Source organism: Astyanax mexicanus, chromosome 5, assembly GCF_023375975.1.
Source record: "Astyanax mexicanus isolate ESR-SI-001 chromosome 5, AstMex3_surface, whole genome shotgun sequence".
Classification (NCBI taxonomy): Eukaryota; Metazoa; Chordata; class Actinopteri; order Characiformes; family Acestrorhamphidae; genus Astyanax; species Astyanax mexicanus.
This window is the reverse complement of record NC_064412.1, coordinates 12,972,954-12,992,634: the sequence shown is the minus strand read 5'-3', so window position 1 is coordinate 12,992,634 and position 19,681 is coordinate 12,972,954. Positions and strand designations below refer to the sequence as shown.

At 38.9% G+C, this 19,681-nt stretch overlaps 1 protein-coding gene across 8 annotated transcripts in view; it reads left to right on the top strand.

Moving 5' to 3' along the window:
• The window catches only part of lhfpl4a (LHFPL tetraspan subfamily member 4a), a 168,200-nt gene that overhangs the window by 25,850 nt on the left and 122,669 nt on the right, over window positions 1-19,681 (top strand). For 5 of the 8 annotated variants that reach the window (XR_007439255.1, XR_007439256.1, XR_007439257.1 and 2 more), the window contains exons 2-4: window positions 4,084-4,320; window positions 11,124-11,140; window positions 13,181-13,219. Coding sequence is in view for 4 of the 8 variants with exons in the window: in XM_007253320.4 (XP_007253382.1) it covers window positions 4,084-4,320; window positions 11,124-11,140; window positions 13,181-13,219 (293 nt within the window). In the remaining 4 variants the exon portion in view is untranslated. The remainder of the gene's footprint in view (window positions 1-4,083; window positions 4,321-11,123; window positions 11,141-13,180; window positions 13,220-19,681) is intronic. The other 3 variants (XM_015606887.3, XM_007253321.4, XM_007253322.4) reach the window with 3 other exon arrangements.

Below are 19,681 nucleotides of genomic sequence, written 5' to 3'. Positions count from 1 at the left end.
AGATTCAGAGCTTCTGTCTCTGATTTTACTTTATCTACAAGGTGGATCAGCTGTAGGTAGGAGTGTCTTATAGAGTGAAGGACATTAAGTGATTAAACACAGTGTTTAAAAACTACAGCAGCACTGCTGCATCTGATCCATTCACTGTACCAACACAACACACACTAACACCTCATACACCACCACCATGTCAGAGTGTCACTGCAGTGCTGAGAATAATGACCCACCACGCAAACAATACCAGCTCTATGGTGGTTCTGTAGAGTCTTGAGCATTAAAACAGGATAAAAAGAGGATAATAAAGTTTGCAGAGAAACAGAAGGACTACAGTATGTAATTATAGAACTACAAACTGCTCCTATATGACCAGTTGAGCTGAAAAAATGGATAACGGTCATACTCTTATGCCTGATTTTTGTGTATAGCTGACTAAGAAAAAAAATGAAGTCAAAAAATAAAAATGTAACTTTTTCATAACTATGATTAAAACAAAGTATGATGTGAAAGCAAGCATTTTAGAGTAACTTGCTGATTGTAGGAACATTCAGCAAACAGATGATGATGGAAACCAGGTGACACAAAATCTACAACAAATTTATAGACTGTTACATTTCTACATAGAATGACACACGCACATGTTTCTATATGTGATGTTGATTATGGTAAAATAGTGCTAAAAATTAATCATACCTCCTTAAAAACATGTAAAGTTATATTATGCCTTCACTTTAAAATAGCTATACACATTCAAACCAAAGCACTGACTGCTAGGAGTACAATTGTATTGCCATAACCATTTAATTATTAAATGGCAGTTTGATAGACTTTACATCACTGATCATTAAGGATGCACTTCTATATAAACTCCTCCAACTTCACTTCAAAGATGTTCATATGCTGCCTGGTGGAATACACCAGAGAGCAAGAGAGAAGAAGACACAGAGAGAGGATGCGTCAGCCCAGGGGCTTATGGGTAGGAGTGTGTGGTGGCACCAGCTTCAGCTTTGCGCCATAGCAACCACTGTAAGGTTTCCCAGAACTTTTTTAATGCACTCTAACTTGAGTGAAATAAATGAAATGGTAATTAGAAGAGAAAACGCGCGCAACACTCGTAACGGTTTGAGTCTCACAACTGTATGCAATTTAGTCTGGTATGTTAAGTGCCTAATGATTAGGTGGTTGTGTGTGTTTATGTCTATGTGTGTGTGTGTGTGTGTGTGTGTGTCCTACTGACAACTAACTTTGACACACAGGGTCTAATTTCACTTATGGAAGTTAATTATTTCATGTGGACTGATGATGTGTGTATGAATGTATGTGGATGTTATGTTGGTCTCAAAGCTCTAATTGAAGGTGGGTGTGGGTGTGTGTGGGTGTGGGGTGGGGGGGTGTGTGGGGGGGTGGCCTACCTTTTTATCTGTGGAAAGACATGTGCCCGAAGGACAGACTTGCACGCATTAATTGGTGTAGAATGTAGATATGTAGTGTTAACTCATTAACTTCTGTGTGATTGTGAGGTTATGCTGCTTGTTCTGCTAGTATTTAATGAAGACCCTTTTGGACAATTACATTGTGCTCTTTTTAGTTATATTTTATTCTGTATTTTTCTATTTTATTCTACAGTGTTCTTTTCTGTTCTGTTAAATTATGCACTGATCTTTTCTGTTGTATTCTACATTGTTCTTTTCTGCATTTTCTATTCTATCCTGCTCTTCAAGGACACATTCTATTCAACTGCATTCTGCTCTGTTTTGCACATTATTTTGTGTTCTATTCTATTTTACCCTGAACATTTCTATTCTATATTTTTTAATTATTACTAATAAATGTTTATTTATATATTTTCTTTTTTGATCCTTATGTTGTATTTATTTGTACTGAGTTATTTATGTTCTTTTGTTATTGCATCTCTTATTTATTTGCAGTTCATTATCAGTCTGTTAGTATCTGGTAGAGTAGAATAATAAAAGCAGAAGCTGAGGATTTTCTACAATTGTACATTCATCAACTAAAGATTCAGATGGGTTTAAAAATTGCACTAAATTGCACTGTGTTGGTTTATGAGAATTGGGAAAAAGCGGGTATGTTTTGCTATGAAACCCTTGAGCTGTTGTCTCCGCCTTGAGATTTTCATGATGGAAGTTTGTTTAAGATAAACCTCTTTCTCTCTGTTCTCTCTCTCTCTCTATCTCTCTCTCTCTCTCTTTCTCTCTCTCTTTAACTAATCAGTAGTGGCATGTTCTCTCTAGGCTCCATGTTGCAGCATCACAAAATCAAGTATCTCCAGCACCCCTCACTCATTTGACAGGGGCTGCAGTAGACACAGCCTGTCCCTCCTGATTATTTCTGCAAAAGGGCAGAAATAACAATGTCCTCTTTTTCTCTTTAATCTCTTGTTCAGTTGAAATGAGGGTGTTTCTTAAAGCAGCTCATTATAGCAGTGTTTGCGAGGCTGGACAGATAGCATCCAGCAGAATGTCCCTTAAAGTGACCTCTTATTGTTACAGTGATAAATGAGCAGTATAGCTTGGTATAGATTCACACATCATGCACCGAGCTCTGAGCGCTGTTTTCGCAGATGCAGTTAAAAACAACAGTGTGTATTTGAAGAGGATGCAGTTGCAGCGCTGATGGGAGGAGTGGTTTTGGCTGATGTGGGATATTTGGTGTGAGTGTGTGTGCATTGGGGAAGGGTTCAGACTCATTGCTATAGGCTGTAGGCTGTAGGTCTCTGGGCTTTAGGGGTGGAGCTGCTGCTGTGTCAGTCCTTTATCCCACACCTCTGTCAGCAATAATGTGTTTTCTTCAATAATGTGCTATTTTGTGTCCTTTCTCTTTGTACGTCCAGCAAAGCATTCAGTGATACAGACAAATAATCTTTTAGCTATACATTTTGTTCAGTATTAAAAGGGTAATTTTTAATTCAATATATTATATTATTAAATGTATTATAATTAAAATTGTTGTTATTTAGTGTTATTTTTCTATGATTTCAGCAGAGCATGGGAATGGATTATGTAAATACACATACAAGGCCTGTAAACCAGTAGTGGCTCTATATCTTCAAAAGTAGTGAAGCACCTACCAAAAGTAGTAAAAAAAAAATTACAACCTGTGAACCGGCAATAGGGTGAAGAGCACCTAAGCCTCATTGATGTGATCCATTGAGTCAAACAATCTTCTCCTAAAATTGGGGCCAAAAACCACAAGAGACCTTCGAAGGTCTTGTGAAATCCTTAATATTTTGTGGTTGCACACTGAGAACCTATAAAAAGAATTGGGCAGGGAGTATTAATGTTATGGCTGATTGGTATACACAGTCTGTTTTAAAAGTAAGACCACTTAAAAAATTATGAGTTTCTTTAATTTTACCAAACTGAAAACCAATAATCAAGAATATAATCAAGAGGAAGATGGATGATCACAAGCCATCAAACCAAACTGAACTGTTTGAAGTTTTGCACCAGGAGTGCCATAAAGTTACAAAAAAGCAGTGTGTAAGAGTGGTGGAGAAAAACACGCCAAGATGCATGAAAACTGTGATTAAAAAACAGGGTTATTCCAGCAAATATTAAAACTTTATGAATATTAACTTGTTTTCTTTGCATTATTTGATTATTTTAGCCATTTCTCATTTTCTGCAAATAAATGCTCTAAATGACAATATTTATATTTGGAATTTGGGAGAAATGCTGTCTGTGGTTACTAAAATAAATAAAACAACAATGTGACTTTATTCAAACATGTACCTATAAATAGCAAAATCAGAGAAACTGATTCAGAAACTGAAGTGGTCTTTTAGAGCTTTATATGGGTGTTTACATACTTTTAGAAAATTCAAAAATGGCTGTTGAAGTGCAAATTTATTCTTGACCGAGGGACATAATGCTGATTGGTTTATGTACAGGGGCATAAACTAAGAATGTTTAAAAGGGTAATTTTATTTGAATTACCCTGTTTGAAAGGGAAAAAAGCAACAGCTGATTTTTTTTTATAATTTATCTGTTTAACTGTCCTATTGTTTTATAGCTTCTTTTTATTTATTTGAAACCTCTCTCTCTCTGTCTCTCCCTCTCTGTGTAGCTGTGTGTCTGGTGTTGGGCTGTATGATTTTCCCGGACGGCTGGGACGCAGAGGTGATTCGGGACATGTGTGGAGAGGAGACAGGGAAGTATGCGCTGGGGAACTGCTCGGTGCGCTGGGCCTACATCCTGGCCATCATCGGCATCCTGGATGCACTCATCCTCTCCTTCCTCGCCTTCGTCCTCGGAAATCGCCAGAGCGACTTCCTGCAAGATGAAGTCAAGGCTGACAATAAAGGTGAGCGATGGCTTCCAGAAATGACCTCAGAGTATGGCTATATGCAACACTGTGGAGATAGTGATAAGACATGGCAGGTTCAGAAGGATAATGGCGTGAGTGAGAGAATATAGGAGAAAGGTGATTCTTGGATACCATGGTTAAAGCAAGCTGTACAGTTCCATAAGCAGCACAGAAGACTAAAGACAAAGACAAATCAATTAGCCTTTATCCATTAGGTTCTTTCCATATACAGGCCTTAATGTAAGACAGTAAAAAGGTAGCTATAAACAGAGCAGGGAAATCCCTAAGACAGCATTCCTCTGTGCTCTAATACAGGAAACAAGGATCTAAACCCTAAACCTTTACTGGATGACCCACGATAACATGTGCTGGAAGATCATGCTAACAACATACAGTGTATTAGCTGCCAAAAGTAAATGGAAGAAGGTATTTGTACAATATCCACCTTATAGTAGTGATGTAACAGTACTGTATTCCACATTGTGTCACATTGTTATATTATAACACAGTTAGTTCTGACCCTGCAATGTGATTGGCTGAGATACAATATACAGTATGAGTGCCGTTCTATGAGTGCTGTCATATTTTTCATGTCCTTTTTAACTCAAGATCTTTCAATAAACAGCGATAATGGAACTGTGGTATAATCGCAATAATACACTTAAGGTTTGTGCTACAGTGTGTAATATTGGCATAGCTGCCTCGTGCCTACAACCGCAGTACAGCAGTGCCAATATATACAAATTCTAGCACTCCCTTCCATGTATTCCTCCTTAATTGTTTGTTTTTGTAATGACTGGCATGTTAGCTTGTGGTTAGTATTATTAATAAATTGAGGCTAAAATATTATTTATTTATATTATTTATTATATTATATCTGTTGTAATGTCAATTAATTAATATTGCAATCGCATTTCCCTAGAATAAATGCTAAATAAAAAATACATATTTAATTGTACTTTTTACAAAGACCTGACAGAGAAGAATGCTAAATGCAAGCTTACATGCTAAGCACACATTACATGTTAAATGCAGGCTAATACTTGTGATATATGTGAAGTGATCCACTATCCACATCCCAAAGCTAATATGCTAGTGGTTAGCATATAAGTTGCAGTTAGCACATTAGCTTTTAGTTAGCACTTTAGTTTCACAGTTTGACTGAGAAGGAAGCTAACGTGCTAACCCAAGCTATCATACTAAATGTGATAAAACTAGCACACTGACCAAATGCTGAAGACTACAAGCCCCAAGCTAGTCTGAACAAAGCTTTGTCTGCTTGCCTGCCTTTACAAAATGAATAGTATTTTCCTGAATGATTCAATATGATAAACTGTATTGTTACATCACTTGGACATCACTACATCATGCTTAGCCAAGGTATAGTTTTATTATTTTATCACAACGGTCCAAAACGAATAACCAAATAGCTGAAGCTATCTCAGTGTAGGATTGCAGTATCTGATAGACCTAGATATCTGATAGATCTTTTATATCTATCTAAAAGGCTCTTAACTGACTCAAAAAGAAGAGAAACCCCCTTCCATTTCAAACAAAATGGCTGCCACAATAAGGTGGGATTCCGTGAGATGATGGGGTTTGTTTCCGAGCGTGTGTTGTTTACTCCTCTCAGACGACTGATGTTCATGTTTGAGGCTGGGGTGGAGGACGTAGGCTGACGAGAGGGGGGGGGGGGGGGGTTGATTCTCTCATGAAAGCGTAAGAGGGCACATGTTCATAAATATTTCATCTCCTCTCTTGAGCAAGACTTCAGTGGTAGACTGCTCCGTGCGGCTATTGTAGTGACAAGCAGATTTCATCATCCCGCTAGCATTTCGATCATTGAGCGCCAGTAATTCAGGCACCTTTTGAGCATGAGAGGCACGATCACGCATTTTGTGCCTCACTAGACGGGTCAATATTAATATAATGTGCTTTTTGTGTTTGCAGCAAAGATCTTTACATTTCGTACAAACAATGTGCAACAATTCCTAAATTTTTGAAATATACCATAAATAAACATATTTTAACAAATACTGTATAGAGGAATGTTAACCTTTACTTTATATCAAGCTACAATTTAAACATGTCCAGGAATTCCCTGTCTCACCTGTCATCTTCGCAAAACCGCCATCACTACCATTACACTGTTTTCTTAAGGGTCTGAATACATTTGCTGCATGTTCAGCAATTAATAATATTAATATCCTAAAGTAATGCTGAGGTAACGCTTAAAGGAGAACTTTATTCTGAATACGTAGCTCTTAGCCGAGGCTTCCAACATGCTTACAATGCTAGTAAGAAGGACATAGCCACCATCTTCACATTAGGTCAAGATATGTTGACAAACTAGCAAATAACTAAGATAGGAGAACAGATTGCAAAATTAATTTAGTGGAAATGCATTCCAGCTATTGCTGAACATATCTTTATAATATTTATGCATTTCCACCAAATTAGTTTTGCAATGTGTTCCGCTATTCTACTTATTCATTTGTGCTCATCAGTCAACTTATCTTGATTTAATTTCAAGATGGCCGTCCACTTTTTAAGCTACCTGTGCACTTTCAAAGGTCTCAGTGCCTCATTTGAAATGTCAGGGCGCTCAGAATTCTACCAATGAAGTGTAGCGCTACTTTGAGCTTGTTTATGGTGTAAAAACAGTGATTTCTTTGCATGAGCAGCACTATGCCCCGATCACTATCATTGTAAGTCTGTTGGTAGCCAGTGGCGTGCAGTGAATATAGTGGCTACCCCTTCTGCAACCACCCGCCCAAACCCTTCTCTGAAGGGTTAGAAGGGCCTTACTGCACACCACTGTTAGTAGCAATAGCTAAAAGCACTGTATTTCGGAATGCTGGGGGGTGGTCATCATGAACAATTCAAAATATGTGCAAATTTAGGGCCCTATTTTAACCATCTGTAGTGCACAGGTCAGTTTCGCGTCATATGCAGTCTTTGGTATCATGAGGGCGCAAAAAATGCACCTTGTGCAGTGTGAAACACGCAAAAGGCATGTACTAATTCTCTTAATGAATCATGGGTGTGTTTTGAGTGTAAATAAACCAATCAGTGTGCCAGTTGTCAGCTGCGCCCAGACTTTGACACATTCATATTTTAACAGCGCAGCGCTTTGTGCGTCTCAGCAGAAGATACTGACCTGCAGGGGTGTACATGCACACGCTCCTGCATGGCTAAAATAAGATTGGGCGGCTGACTGTTGACTGTTGTCAGGGTTTAAATCAGTCAATGGAGCACTGTGTTTTCCCCCACCAAGATAAAAACATGCCAGAAATTTACCTAAACACACCTCACTTCCAGACCACCACTCCCATCAGTGTAGATTTATTCCCAAACTTCAACACTTCACAAGGCCTGAAAATAGACTCTTGTTTACAGGATGTAAGATAGCAACGAGCATCGCAACATGCCTTTCGCAGGGTGTACAATATGGTTCTAGGTCAACCATGTTTTCATCAAATGCCAAGTTTACCATGCTTACCATGACAGGGTGAACACATGCATATGAATTCTGTTTTTTTTAAGTCTTATAAATAGTGCCAAAAGGCACAGTATTCTGATAATTACCCAGAAGGCTTAGGGACGAGGACAGTGTTCAGTGTGATGAAAGTAAATAATTCATAATGATATATATATATAAAAGCTTATTATTTTATCATCTTTAAAAATGATTTCGTGGCATTACACTGTGAGGTGGGGTGCAGGAGCATTCAGGGATGGGGGGTGGGTGTTGGAAGGTGCAGGGAAACAAAAGAACAAGTAAGATTATGCTCTGTAGAATGAAAGAAAGAAAGGGAAAGAGGAGGAGAAAAAGAAGAAGAGAAAAAAAAAATCACCACCCAATTCCTTCATACCCTTCTGATTCTATTGAGGAAGTTGCCATGGTTACATGTCAGATTCCGGCAGGATAAGAAGGGCTGCTGCTCTCTCCCCAGCGACTCGGCGCTCTGCAGCTGTGCCTTCGCTTTCTCTCTCTCTCTCTCTCTCTCTCTCTCTCTCTCTCTCTCTCACAAACACACACACACACTGGCACATAAACACATCAGCACCCCCCTCACTGGCTGCTAATTCTATTTCATCAGAGGGTTTTTAAAAGGGGGGTAAGGTGGAGAAAAGGAAAGCAGGATGGGGAACGGCAGGCAGCTAGTGTGCTTTTTGTGTGCATGTGTGTGTGTGTGTGTGTGTGTGTATGTGCGCAGCATCTGTAATAGCCGGGGAATCGGTGTTGCAGCATCAATAAAAACCTGGTGGCAGGTTTCCAAGCCACCCCCAGCTTCTATTTGTTCTCTCTCACTTTAATCCACTCTGCTGTAACCTCACCGTTTTCTCTCCCTCCAAAAAGCCCTTCATAATTCATCAAATATCCCATCCTGAGCGCAGCATCACTGCTGCTACGATTCAAATGACCCACCCCCCCCACCCCCATCTCCCCCTGGCCTCAGTTTGCAACACACATGCACACATACGCACATACGCACAAACACACACACATACGCACCCCAATCCATCACCATGCTAAATGCTAAGCAGAGTCACGTCCCGTTAGGGAGCGTTAGCGAGAGAGAGCCGGGGCCATTAGCATCATGCTAATGAGCACAGAGCTGCTTTCCTGTCCTTGTTACAGTTTACAGAGCCTGCAGGGAATCCTGGGGCTACTGGATGTGCCTGGCATTTCTAAGGGATCCCGTACACCATACACCTGGATGGGAAGGGCACGGGGGAAGGGATTCTGTGCCACACATCTGCTTCATGCATCATTCAAGCATAACATTATGATCAGCATATAGAAGAACTTTGTAGTTCTGTAGTTAGAGACTGTAGTCCTTCTGTTTCTTTGTTTAAAAACAACAGCAGCACTGCTGTGTCTGATCCACTTGTGCACACAGCACAACATACACTAACACCTTATACACCACCACCATATTAGTGTCACTGCAGTGCGGAGAATAATGACCCACCACACAAATATTTCAGTAGCTGCTCAATGGTGGTCTATCCTGTGGGGTCCTGAGCATTAAAGAACAAGGTAAAATGAGCAGAGAAACAAATACAGGACTACAGTCTGTAATTCTAAAGATACATTTTGTTCCTACTGTAAAAAAAATGGATAATGGGCGTAGAAACAAGGAAGTGGTCATGCTTTTGCTTGATCTGTGTATATGTTGTTTACTGTTAATTAAAAGCAGTGTTTGGACATGCAGTTCAATCTTCCTGACGTTCAGCAATGAAGCACCAAAGCACAATAATGCAGTCTTGCCTTAAATCCAAACAGCAGATTGCAGACAATGGAATTCTTCTTAGTTTTGCTGAGTCGCAGGACAGGCAGATCTCCATGTTTTGAGGAGATTCCAAATGTCTTCCGGCCCACTCTTCCTACAACTCTCCTCCCAAACCTCCTGCTGGTTCCCAATCCCACTCTGGGTTTGGATGGCGCACCGGCGGCTCTGTAAATCCGATTGGAATTGGGAAACGAGGACGGCACAGACTCCCACCACATGGACCTAATCCATGTGATTTATGAATGGAAGCAACAGACTACATTTCCTGTGCAGCCTTTCCAAGGATATCATGTTTTTTCTTTACTGCCAAAGCCAAAAAAGACAAACTAATGTCCCTAAAATTTCAATCAAATGGCTTAAAAGATTTGAAGTATATTCTCCAACACTATATCACACGGCACTGCAAGGATAACAGGACCTTGATTACACACAATGTATTATTAAGTGTGCAAATGTGTATTTGACAGAGGTGTGAAAACGCATTGATGCATTGTGATACACTGATCGGAAGATCAGTAATATCAGTAATAATTAGTTATGGACAAAGCAATTTTTTTAGCCAAAAGAAAACCCCAAATCCAAAAGGCTTTGGCATTTTGTTTTTGTTGTTTGTATTGGATAAAGTCTCGCCACATGATTCCAGTCTTCCCTGGCAATGGCTCAGTCATTAGGATGTATTCAGTGTAGTTAGATCTGAAATGCACTATTCTAGAGAAACTCAGAAAGTCATGTTTATAGTGGCGGTGATAGGATCTTAAAAATGTACTGCCAAAAGCTTAATCAAGGAACATTATTAAATTAAATTGTGATAAATATATGTCTTGATAGTCAAGACATTGTGTAATGATAGTTCTGAGGAAACATAAAACTGACTTTGTTTTCATCTGAATATTGGTGGTATTCACCTAATTGATTGATTAGTAGAAAAGGAAAAGGCTTACCTCTGAAGACCAGTGTCCTGAAAGGAACCAAATTTGACTCACATTTCACTCAGTGTCTTTACTTTTCATTTGGCTGTTTTAGTACCTGCTCACCAGGTATGCACTAAAATGTAATGTGTAAAGTCAATTCCCACTGTTTGCAATGAGCCCAACTAAGACATTGGTAAAGTGTTCAAGATGCAATAGTTGGAGATGTACAAACATTTCTTGGATTGGCTATATTTTTGGTGGTGATAGAGGTGCGGTGGGGGGGGGGGGGGGGTGGATGGTGGTATTGGAACATAAATTAGGTAACAGGTACCAAAAAAGTAAAGTCAAGCCGAGCTGAATGTAGGTGACATGCCATGCAGTGGAAATGCACCAATGGTAAAATGGTTTCCCCTACATTTATTTTTATATTTCTGTAAAATTCAAGATTTTCTTGATGCATTAAATTGTTTGATAAAGAATGGAACTGATTAATTCAGAGGTCAGAGCTTCACACCCTTAATATTTTCTGCACAGTTTTTGTCCCAAACATGGCTCAAACTAAACAACACCTTCTATTCTGTCTTTACAGACTTTGCAGTATCCAGGGTAAGTGTCTCTCTCTCCGCTGCTGTGGCTTCCGTGCTTGTGTGTTGCTGTGTGCGGTGGTCTGTGCTCCGAAACGTCAGTGTTGTGGTGCTGTAGTATCCTGACAGTATGTACACTCATGTTGTCTAGGTGTGTTAGAGCTGAGATCCCTCGCCTCTTCCCCTCACCTCTGTGTAGCAGCTCTCCTAAACCCAGGCCTGGACCTGAAACCCGGTGTCAGAACGAATACGTAGCTATTAGCCAAACCACACCATGCCTCTCAGAGACGCCGCTGGCTCATATGAGCAAAGGCGCTGCAGCAGCACAAGCACTCCAGAGTGGTTGGAGTGAACGCTGCAGGCATTTACTCAGCGCGGGCAGCAGCGCGCACTCTGCTGAAGACCCTTGAGCAAACCCCTCCTCCCTCCTGGAAAATGCAAATGTCTCGGCCAGGGAGCGCACGTCAGGTCAGAGAACACGTTCAGTTGAGCCGCGACACGTTCCCAGCAGCCCTGCGGGCGGGCGAGCAGGCATGCTCACGCACATGCACTTCCGCGCATATCTGTAACAGCAGAGAGAACAGAATCGAGGCAAAGACCCACAGCTTAATTACTAGATGACAAACACGTAAACGCGCAAACAAAAGCAATGTAATGTGAACAGCCGACAACATCCTGCATGAAAAATGCATGCTTAAAAGCTTCATTGCTGTGCACGAAGGCAAAAAACATGTCCGGCAATTTGTATTGTGTGGAAATAGGACAGATTATAGTTGCAGTGCACAAAGGCGGAACTCTCAGCTTTTCTCAGCTTTTTAAAAATTGTGACAAAATAGGATGTGCTACCCAGAACAGGCCAGAACACTCAACTAATGGGTGACTTCTAAGTAATATTGGCCTGCAAAAAGTAAAAGTTCAATATTTTCTTGAGAACATGTAAAGAGTTGCAGTGGTAATTGATTGAGCACAGCTGGCTTAGGCCCACTCAATACCATCTTGATGCAAATGTTTAAATTTACTTTCAGAATTATAGTCAATTTAAGTTCAAGTGGTCGGTTATGTATACCAGATGGTTAAATAGAAAATTCCACTTCACATACATATCCCAAAACAAAGAAATGAAGTCATTCACAACCACACAATTAATCAAATAGAATTAATTCAAATCAGTCGGCTAGGAGTTGGAGCATACTAACAAAAACATGATTTAAAACTGAGTTAGAAATATTTAGAATATTTAGAGTTAAAATACTTTATTATCGTCTGGAATCCAAAATTTCCCACTTTAAACAATTATCTTTGACCAGTTTAACAAAAAACACAACTATAATGCATTTACCAGGTCTTGCTGAGGTATACACTGAAGTGCTGCATTAGCAGTGATTATTGGAGATATTTAGTAAGACCCATGTGTGAAGTGGGCGTAAAGATTGTATGCATAACTATGATTTAATTTAAGCATTGAAGTAGCCATATATGCTATAAAGCATGAACTTGATATAGAAAAGTAGATTAGACTGGTTAATTCATTCAATGAAAACACTATATTTGTATCTAATTTTAAATTATAAATAGGCGGCTTGGTTAGTCAGAAAGATAACATTTCTTTCTTTTTTAGACTTTTAAGGCTGTCCAAGAACGACAGACATTGCATAGACGTTTCACTAAGACATTACTGTTTCAAACAACCAAACTCATAAATTAAGAAATTACAGTGAATTAAAGTCTTGTTGGTTCTGATTAACTTTGTTTGAACAATGCTTAGTAAATGCATCTGATTGTATATGGTTTTTCATACATCCTTCTCTCCTCTGCAGTGTAAGGGCTTTGTCATGCCTATCTAAAATGCTGTTCCTGACACCACTACTTCATATAGTAAATGAAACTAGTCACTTTCTACCTGTGGGCTACTGTTGGCCTACTTCAGCCATATATACTAAAGTGAAGTTGTAGGCCTAAAATCTGCATACGTTTTCTTCATAAGGACAGACAGCATGCAAATTGTTATACACAGTGTGCAATTCTCTTACTAGTGTGATTAATGGTGCTGTTTCCTTTCCAGCAGCCACTGCACCTGACCTCTACTCTCCGATTGGACGGTGTAAGATCAATCAACCAAACTAATCAATCGATTTATCAATCGATACTCCTCCTCTAGATATATGCATGCAGTCCTGGCATGCAGCTTGACTGTGCTTTAGCCAGAGATTTGAATGTTCTCGTCTGGTTCGATGTTGTTCAAAAAGAGAGATGCTTTAATTTTCCCTCTGCTGTTCATCCTACTGTGTCATTTCCCCTCAAACGTGCCTTTCCCCAATTCCTCCCTTACCTTGTATTTGACAGGGAGCAATATGCTGTTATGAACTGTTATGAACTTTGTTTGATATACCATTAACAGCAAGGCTTGATATAATGAAGGATTCTGTAATTAGCTTAAGTATATTGGAGCTGGGATTACACACAGCTGTTATTGGAGTACGTCTGAGAAGAAGGCTGAATGCATTAACTAGCCTTCCAGCATCTACAACAAGCATGAACTTCAAAGGAGAATTCTACACAAATTCATGACTTCAGTTCTTATTCTACAATACTGGAGTCACATTGTCAGTTTTGGTAACACTTTCTATGAATGTCACCTTTATTAGACACTGTAACCACATTCATAACATATTATAATGCATTCATAAGGCATTATAAGCATGGCTATAAATGTTTATAAAAATGCATAACCCATTATAGCCATGTTTGTTAAGCATTATGACCTGTGATCATAAAACATTATAAGCTGTGTTTATAATATATATGTGAAAATAGTATATCTCTATCATTAATAATCTAGTCCTACAATGAAAGTCTGGCACTTTACTTAGAGTGCACAAAGACCTGTTATAATACATTATAATTGACAATAATTAATATTATATTCAAGACAAGAATAATTTATGAGTGGTTAAAATATATTTATAGGATTAATGAGGGTGTGTTTATAAGTTGGAAGCTTTTTTAGTCATGATGAAGTCTGCAAGCAGAGTTTCTTGGTATTGAGGTATAACATGTTATAAACACAGCTATTAATGCATTATAATCACAGTTCATGATGCATAGTAAACATTGCTATAATGAATTATAATTTTTTATAAATATGTATAGCCATGTTTATAATGCCTTTTGAATGCATTATAATGTGTAATGAGTATGTTTATAGAGTCTTATAGAGATGACATTCAAAGAAAGTGTTACCTCAGTTTTTTCATAGTCCAACAATGTTTTAAAGCCGTTTAGTGTTGTCCCATGTCTTAGCTATGGCTACAGTAATAGCTACATTAGCCCAAAAGGTCATTGTTGTAAAATCATGTACTGGAAAGATGGTGGCAACCTCATGCCTCAGATAACCAGTACACTGACTATTTTAAAGAGTTCTCTGTGGTTGTACCCATTGTTTTTTTATGGATATATTCCACACTGACTGGGCTTTATGTTGCTATATTGCATTAAAAAATATGTTATATGATGTTAGCTAGCAATAAAATGGCCTTGCAGTAAAGTGGTATTTTTGTAATACAGAAGTGAATAGCAAGCAGCAAGTCTGTATAAAGGGCCTCTAATGGACTCGTACAGTTGTTGCTATTTCTGTCTTCATAGAGTTGCTTTTTTAAAATCTGATATAACCATCACAAGTACTTTAGATGTCTGCTGAAATGCACTACCGATCAAAAGTATGGAATCAATGATTTCAAAGAAGAGTAAATGTATAAAACCAATATACTGTGCTATTCTGTGCTATAACTTCACAAAAGTGTCTAATTATAATTAACAAATTAATAAGACACAGTTAAGAACCTGGGGCATCTCTAATTCTTTCTTAGGGGGGGTCCAAGCACCCCTAAAATGAGTTCTAGCACCCCTAAAAATGAAAGCATAAACTAGTGTGTTTCTGAAAAGCTAAGTACAAATATACAAGCACTTTTTTCTCTCCATGCTGCTGTGCGCAGGGTGCACGTAAGTAGCTTTCAGCTTTTAGCTATTTAAATTAGACTAGATAACAGGGACTGCAGCTGTGAGAGGTATTTTAGATAAAAAAATATGTAAAAATGTGTGCCAGTTTTATCTTCTTATCTGCTGAAAAGATGTTTAGAGTGAACGTAACACATCTGACCTCTGTATATAATAGTTTGTGTGTCTGATTTGAAACCTCTGCGCCTAGAATCGCTGCTATGAAGAAAAGAGCTGTTTATACTTTTTGTTAATCTTAAAAAACAAAGGTGCTACAAAGGGTTCTTTCAGGAATTCTGTACAAGAGCTTTTTCTCTGTCAGTTAACCCTGTTAAGACCTGTCTGTAAGTACAGTACTGTACAGTACTTGATGAAAAGGTTCCAACTTAATTTTAAAAAAGTGATTTTACTGAAAGCATTTAAAAAGCATTCTAGCACAGAGTTAGTTTTTAAAGGAATATAGAATAAACTATGGAATAAACTATCATGCCAAATTCTATGGGATAGCAGTGTGGATGCCTTGGGAACAAGCCAACATCAGCTGTCAGAGTTTAGGTAATTCCTGGTAGTCAGTGCCAGAAGAATGGGACATTTTAGTTAGAAGTTGTGCAGCCATTTAACATTCTTCAGTCCACAGTGTCATGTTTACTGGAAATACATTAGGAAAGACATTACCACTTACAGTGGACAGGGCAGTGGGTGGTAATGATTGTGACCAGCGGTGCCTGGCTAGAGTTGTCCCTGTGAACAGACATGCAAATCTGTCAGGAAACAAAATCACATTCACTGCAGGGAACACCAAACACATATCCTTCAAAGTCATGGGACATGATCCTAGTCCCTGTCCCATGTCTTTTTGCATTTCGGTGTATAGTCAAGTGTAATGGCCTTCAAATACACCTACCGAAGCACTTTATTAAAACCACTGCTAGCTCTTTATTCAGTAAGTTTCATTTTCCCACAGACTTCAGTCAGTAACTAGTGACAGTATTGCTCTGCTTCTTTAATTAGGCCCCTGTAAGGACAGGCGAGGTGTACGCTAAAGCTATCCAGACTCCAGTAATTAATATCTTTAGACGGTCCATCTCAGGCCAACTCATAACGATCTCCTGCAAGGCAGAGAAACCGCGTCTGGGCACCTGGCCCAAAGCCTGCATAAACACACGGAGCAGGAGAGGGAGGAGTGGACCAGGTGGTATCACAGCGCTCCACCGTATGCTTCTCTTTTCCTTCGCTCTTTTTTCCTTCTTTAAACGAGAGAACGCTGGAGCTGGTCACCGTCTGGTGGTGCAGCGGATCGGCTGGGCCAAGTGGGACATCTATCCGCATGGAGTTACAGGTGTCATAAGCAGGTCATTAATATTGTTACGGCAGATTATTGCTGGTATAATCTCCCTCCGTGTTGCTGCAGTCGCCTCGCGCTCCCGTGGCCCTCTCAGATTGATTTGTGTGCATGTAATCCGGTTTTCATTAAATTGGCCAGCGCTTCTCGATGAGTCATCTGAAAGTGCTACTGCTATTATTAAACTACTAGGCCAGATAAACAGTAAACCTCCATCAGGCCTCAGTCCAGTCACCGAGGCGTATGTCTGTCTCTTTCAGACGCCTGGATATAATAAGAATATTTGGCATTGGATAAAACACACATTTTTGGCAACTGCAAAATTTTAAGCAACAATTTTAGCTAGTGGTCTCTTTCAGGAAGGTTCTTCACAAATACAGATGTGGCACAGTCAGGTAAAATACAGTGCTGAACTTGCAATGGCAGCAAATGAAGCTTTAATGAAATAATGTGGTCTAGCATAGCAATGCACAAATCCATCCTCTGTACAGTTCTGTGTGTTCCAGCTCAATAAAGTCATGTTTAATCATGTTTATCATGTTTTATTTAAAAATCTGTGAACTCTAGATGAATGTGAAGGGACTGTGAACTTTCTTTTCTTTTCTATTCAGTGCAGCTTTATTAAATCTATCTATAGTGAAATCAAATAAATATAACAAATTGCTATGAAAGGTATTCATAATTCAACACATAGCAGCCTATGTGATAGGGCATAGTTTAGATAGTAATAAACCTGCATCACTTTTTATATTATAATTTTATATTATTTTCTTCCAAATGGCAAACATAAGTAGTGTCTGAATAAGTGCTTTGTGTATATATGTTAATAATAACGTTAATGTGTGGCCTCATACATTAACACACAGCTTACATACTTGCAAACTAAGATCTACATATTATCGCGGCTCATAGATTGTAATTGTGCAGTCAAGAGCAAAACCAGAGATTTGGGATGAGTGAATAAACCTGAGTCAAACCAGAAAACCTAATAAACCAAATAATCAAGCCAGCAAAGGAAAACAAAAGAGAGATAATTAGGAACAAATGCACAGTCATAATCAAAAAGCAGCAGAAGTAGAATGTACGGTATGCAATAACAAGGTTGGCAATACTTTGCATGGTAACAAAGAAACAGACAGGGTATTGTTTACTGTACAAATATAGTGTAATGAGTCACAGGTGCATTTAATCATTACTCAGGGTTAAATGCATAAAGTGGTCATGATATTCTGGTATGAAGCATTTAATAATTGAAAAATATTTTAATTTAAAAATAATTGAAACAGCATATATTATACACAATCTGCCCTAGACTGTTATGTGGCTTTTGACACTATAGTTTGTACAGTACTGTACAAATAGTTACAGCTAAAAATGGTAGCATATGTTTTATAGATGTTTCTTGGATTTTCAAGCTTGATTTCCATTGAATTGATATGGTGTAAGCTTTCATTTTTTCATTAGCTACATTAGCCTTGTAACTCCAGTGCAGAACTGCAGCCAGTTTTAAAAACCAGACATGTCTTAAGAGATCAATTGCATTCAGAATAAAGGAAGAAGCTGGTTCATTTGATTTCTTGCTAAACTGTTGCTTTGAAATGAAGGTGGATTGTTCTGGCAGGGAGAGAAGCTCAGGGCTCAGATACTGGACTGTAATGAGAGAGGAATGGGTTGAGAGGAACTCTGAGTGGAAAGGCATCTGTTAGAGCTTAAAAGCATTTACCTGAAAAGGCTGTAGACAACAATTCAGTAATGACATTTGTCAGATGGATCATTGCTCTCTCTCAATATCACTTTATCTAACTCACTTAAGAGGGAGGAAGAGAGAGATTGGATATCTGTGGAGACGGAAGAGCCTGGAGAGCGTGGTGGTGGTGGTGGTGGTGGAGGAGGGGGGGGGTTGTTGTGTGATAGGAGATGTGGAGTGGAGAGAGGGAGAATGAGCTAGACCAAGAGTAAGCAACCAAAAAAACACCAAGTGCAAGTGAAAGTCTGCAGATTGCAGCTTTGTGTATATGTGAAATCAACTGTGTGGATGATGAAGGGAGATTTTGGAAGAATGCTGAGTTGCTGAGTGTGACAGACCAGCTCCACAGGGTAACACAAATCTCTAGCCAAAGGTGAAGGCTATCTATCTACTGTTGGAAAGACTTGCTTCTGTACCAACACTTGTACCATATGATCTGTTAACATGAACATTATTGTCAGCATATATAGTCAGCATATATATATATATTTTTTCAGCATATATATGTCCAAATACCTATAATACAATCTAAAAACTCTGAATATACTTATAGAAAAAGTCTTTATGTAGATGACATTTTGTAAACAATGGATTTTTAGAACAATACATGAGAAATGTTTTGGTAAGACACCACTGTAACATGTACTCTATCTACCGTATTTTTTGGACTATGAGGCGCGCTTAAAATCCTCCTCTTGGTGCAGCAGCATTAGCCGTTAACCACAGCGCTAGCTCTTTTGCTGTTCAGAGGTGAGTATATCGGACTGTAGTCTGCATGTTTGCCATGTTAAAACAAGCTAAGTGGGACGAAATGTTAGCTGATAGCACCCTGGGTTACCGGAACACTCAGGGTTCCTCAGTCTTAACACAGTTTTAACACAGCAAACACCCACACAACAGTCCGATATACTCACCTCTGAACAGCAAAAGAGCAGGCACTGCAGTTAGCGGCTAATACTTATGCTGCTGTTCCCAGGCTTAGGGCTGGAGAAACTTCACTGAAAACTCACCTGTAGACAAATATTATTATAAATGTATCTTACTGTAAATAAACAGAAGCACTTTACTCACCTAAATAAACGTTTTTCAGGAGATCCAACGCTCATTTTACTTTGAAAGAAAATGTTTTTTTAAGAATTACAGTTTTGTTTACTTAGGCACTTACCCCAGCCTCCCCATTAGAAGGGAGAAACATGGTGACACCCTTGCTCACTTCAATGTAGGCATCCTTACTAGTGTCACTTAACCTGCCTTATAATCAGATATGTATTGCTTGAGTTAACCAGCAGTATTCCATATCATTGCAGTGTTTCTAACAATTACATTGACTTTTATTTGATTGCAAGCAGTAGGATATTTAATGCTTTGTCTGATCAGTTTTATTTTATTTGTTAATTAATATGCATACATTCCTACAGTTCAGGCCTGCAGCACATTCCAAAAAAGATGGGACAGTAAAGCATTTACCAATTTATAGTGTT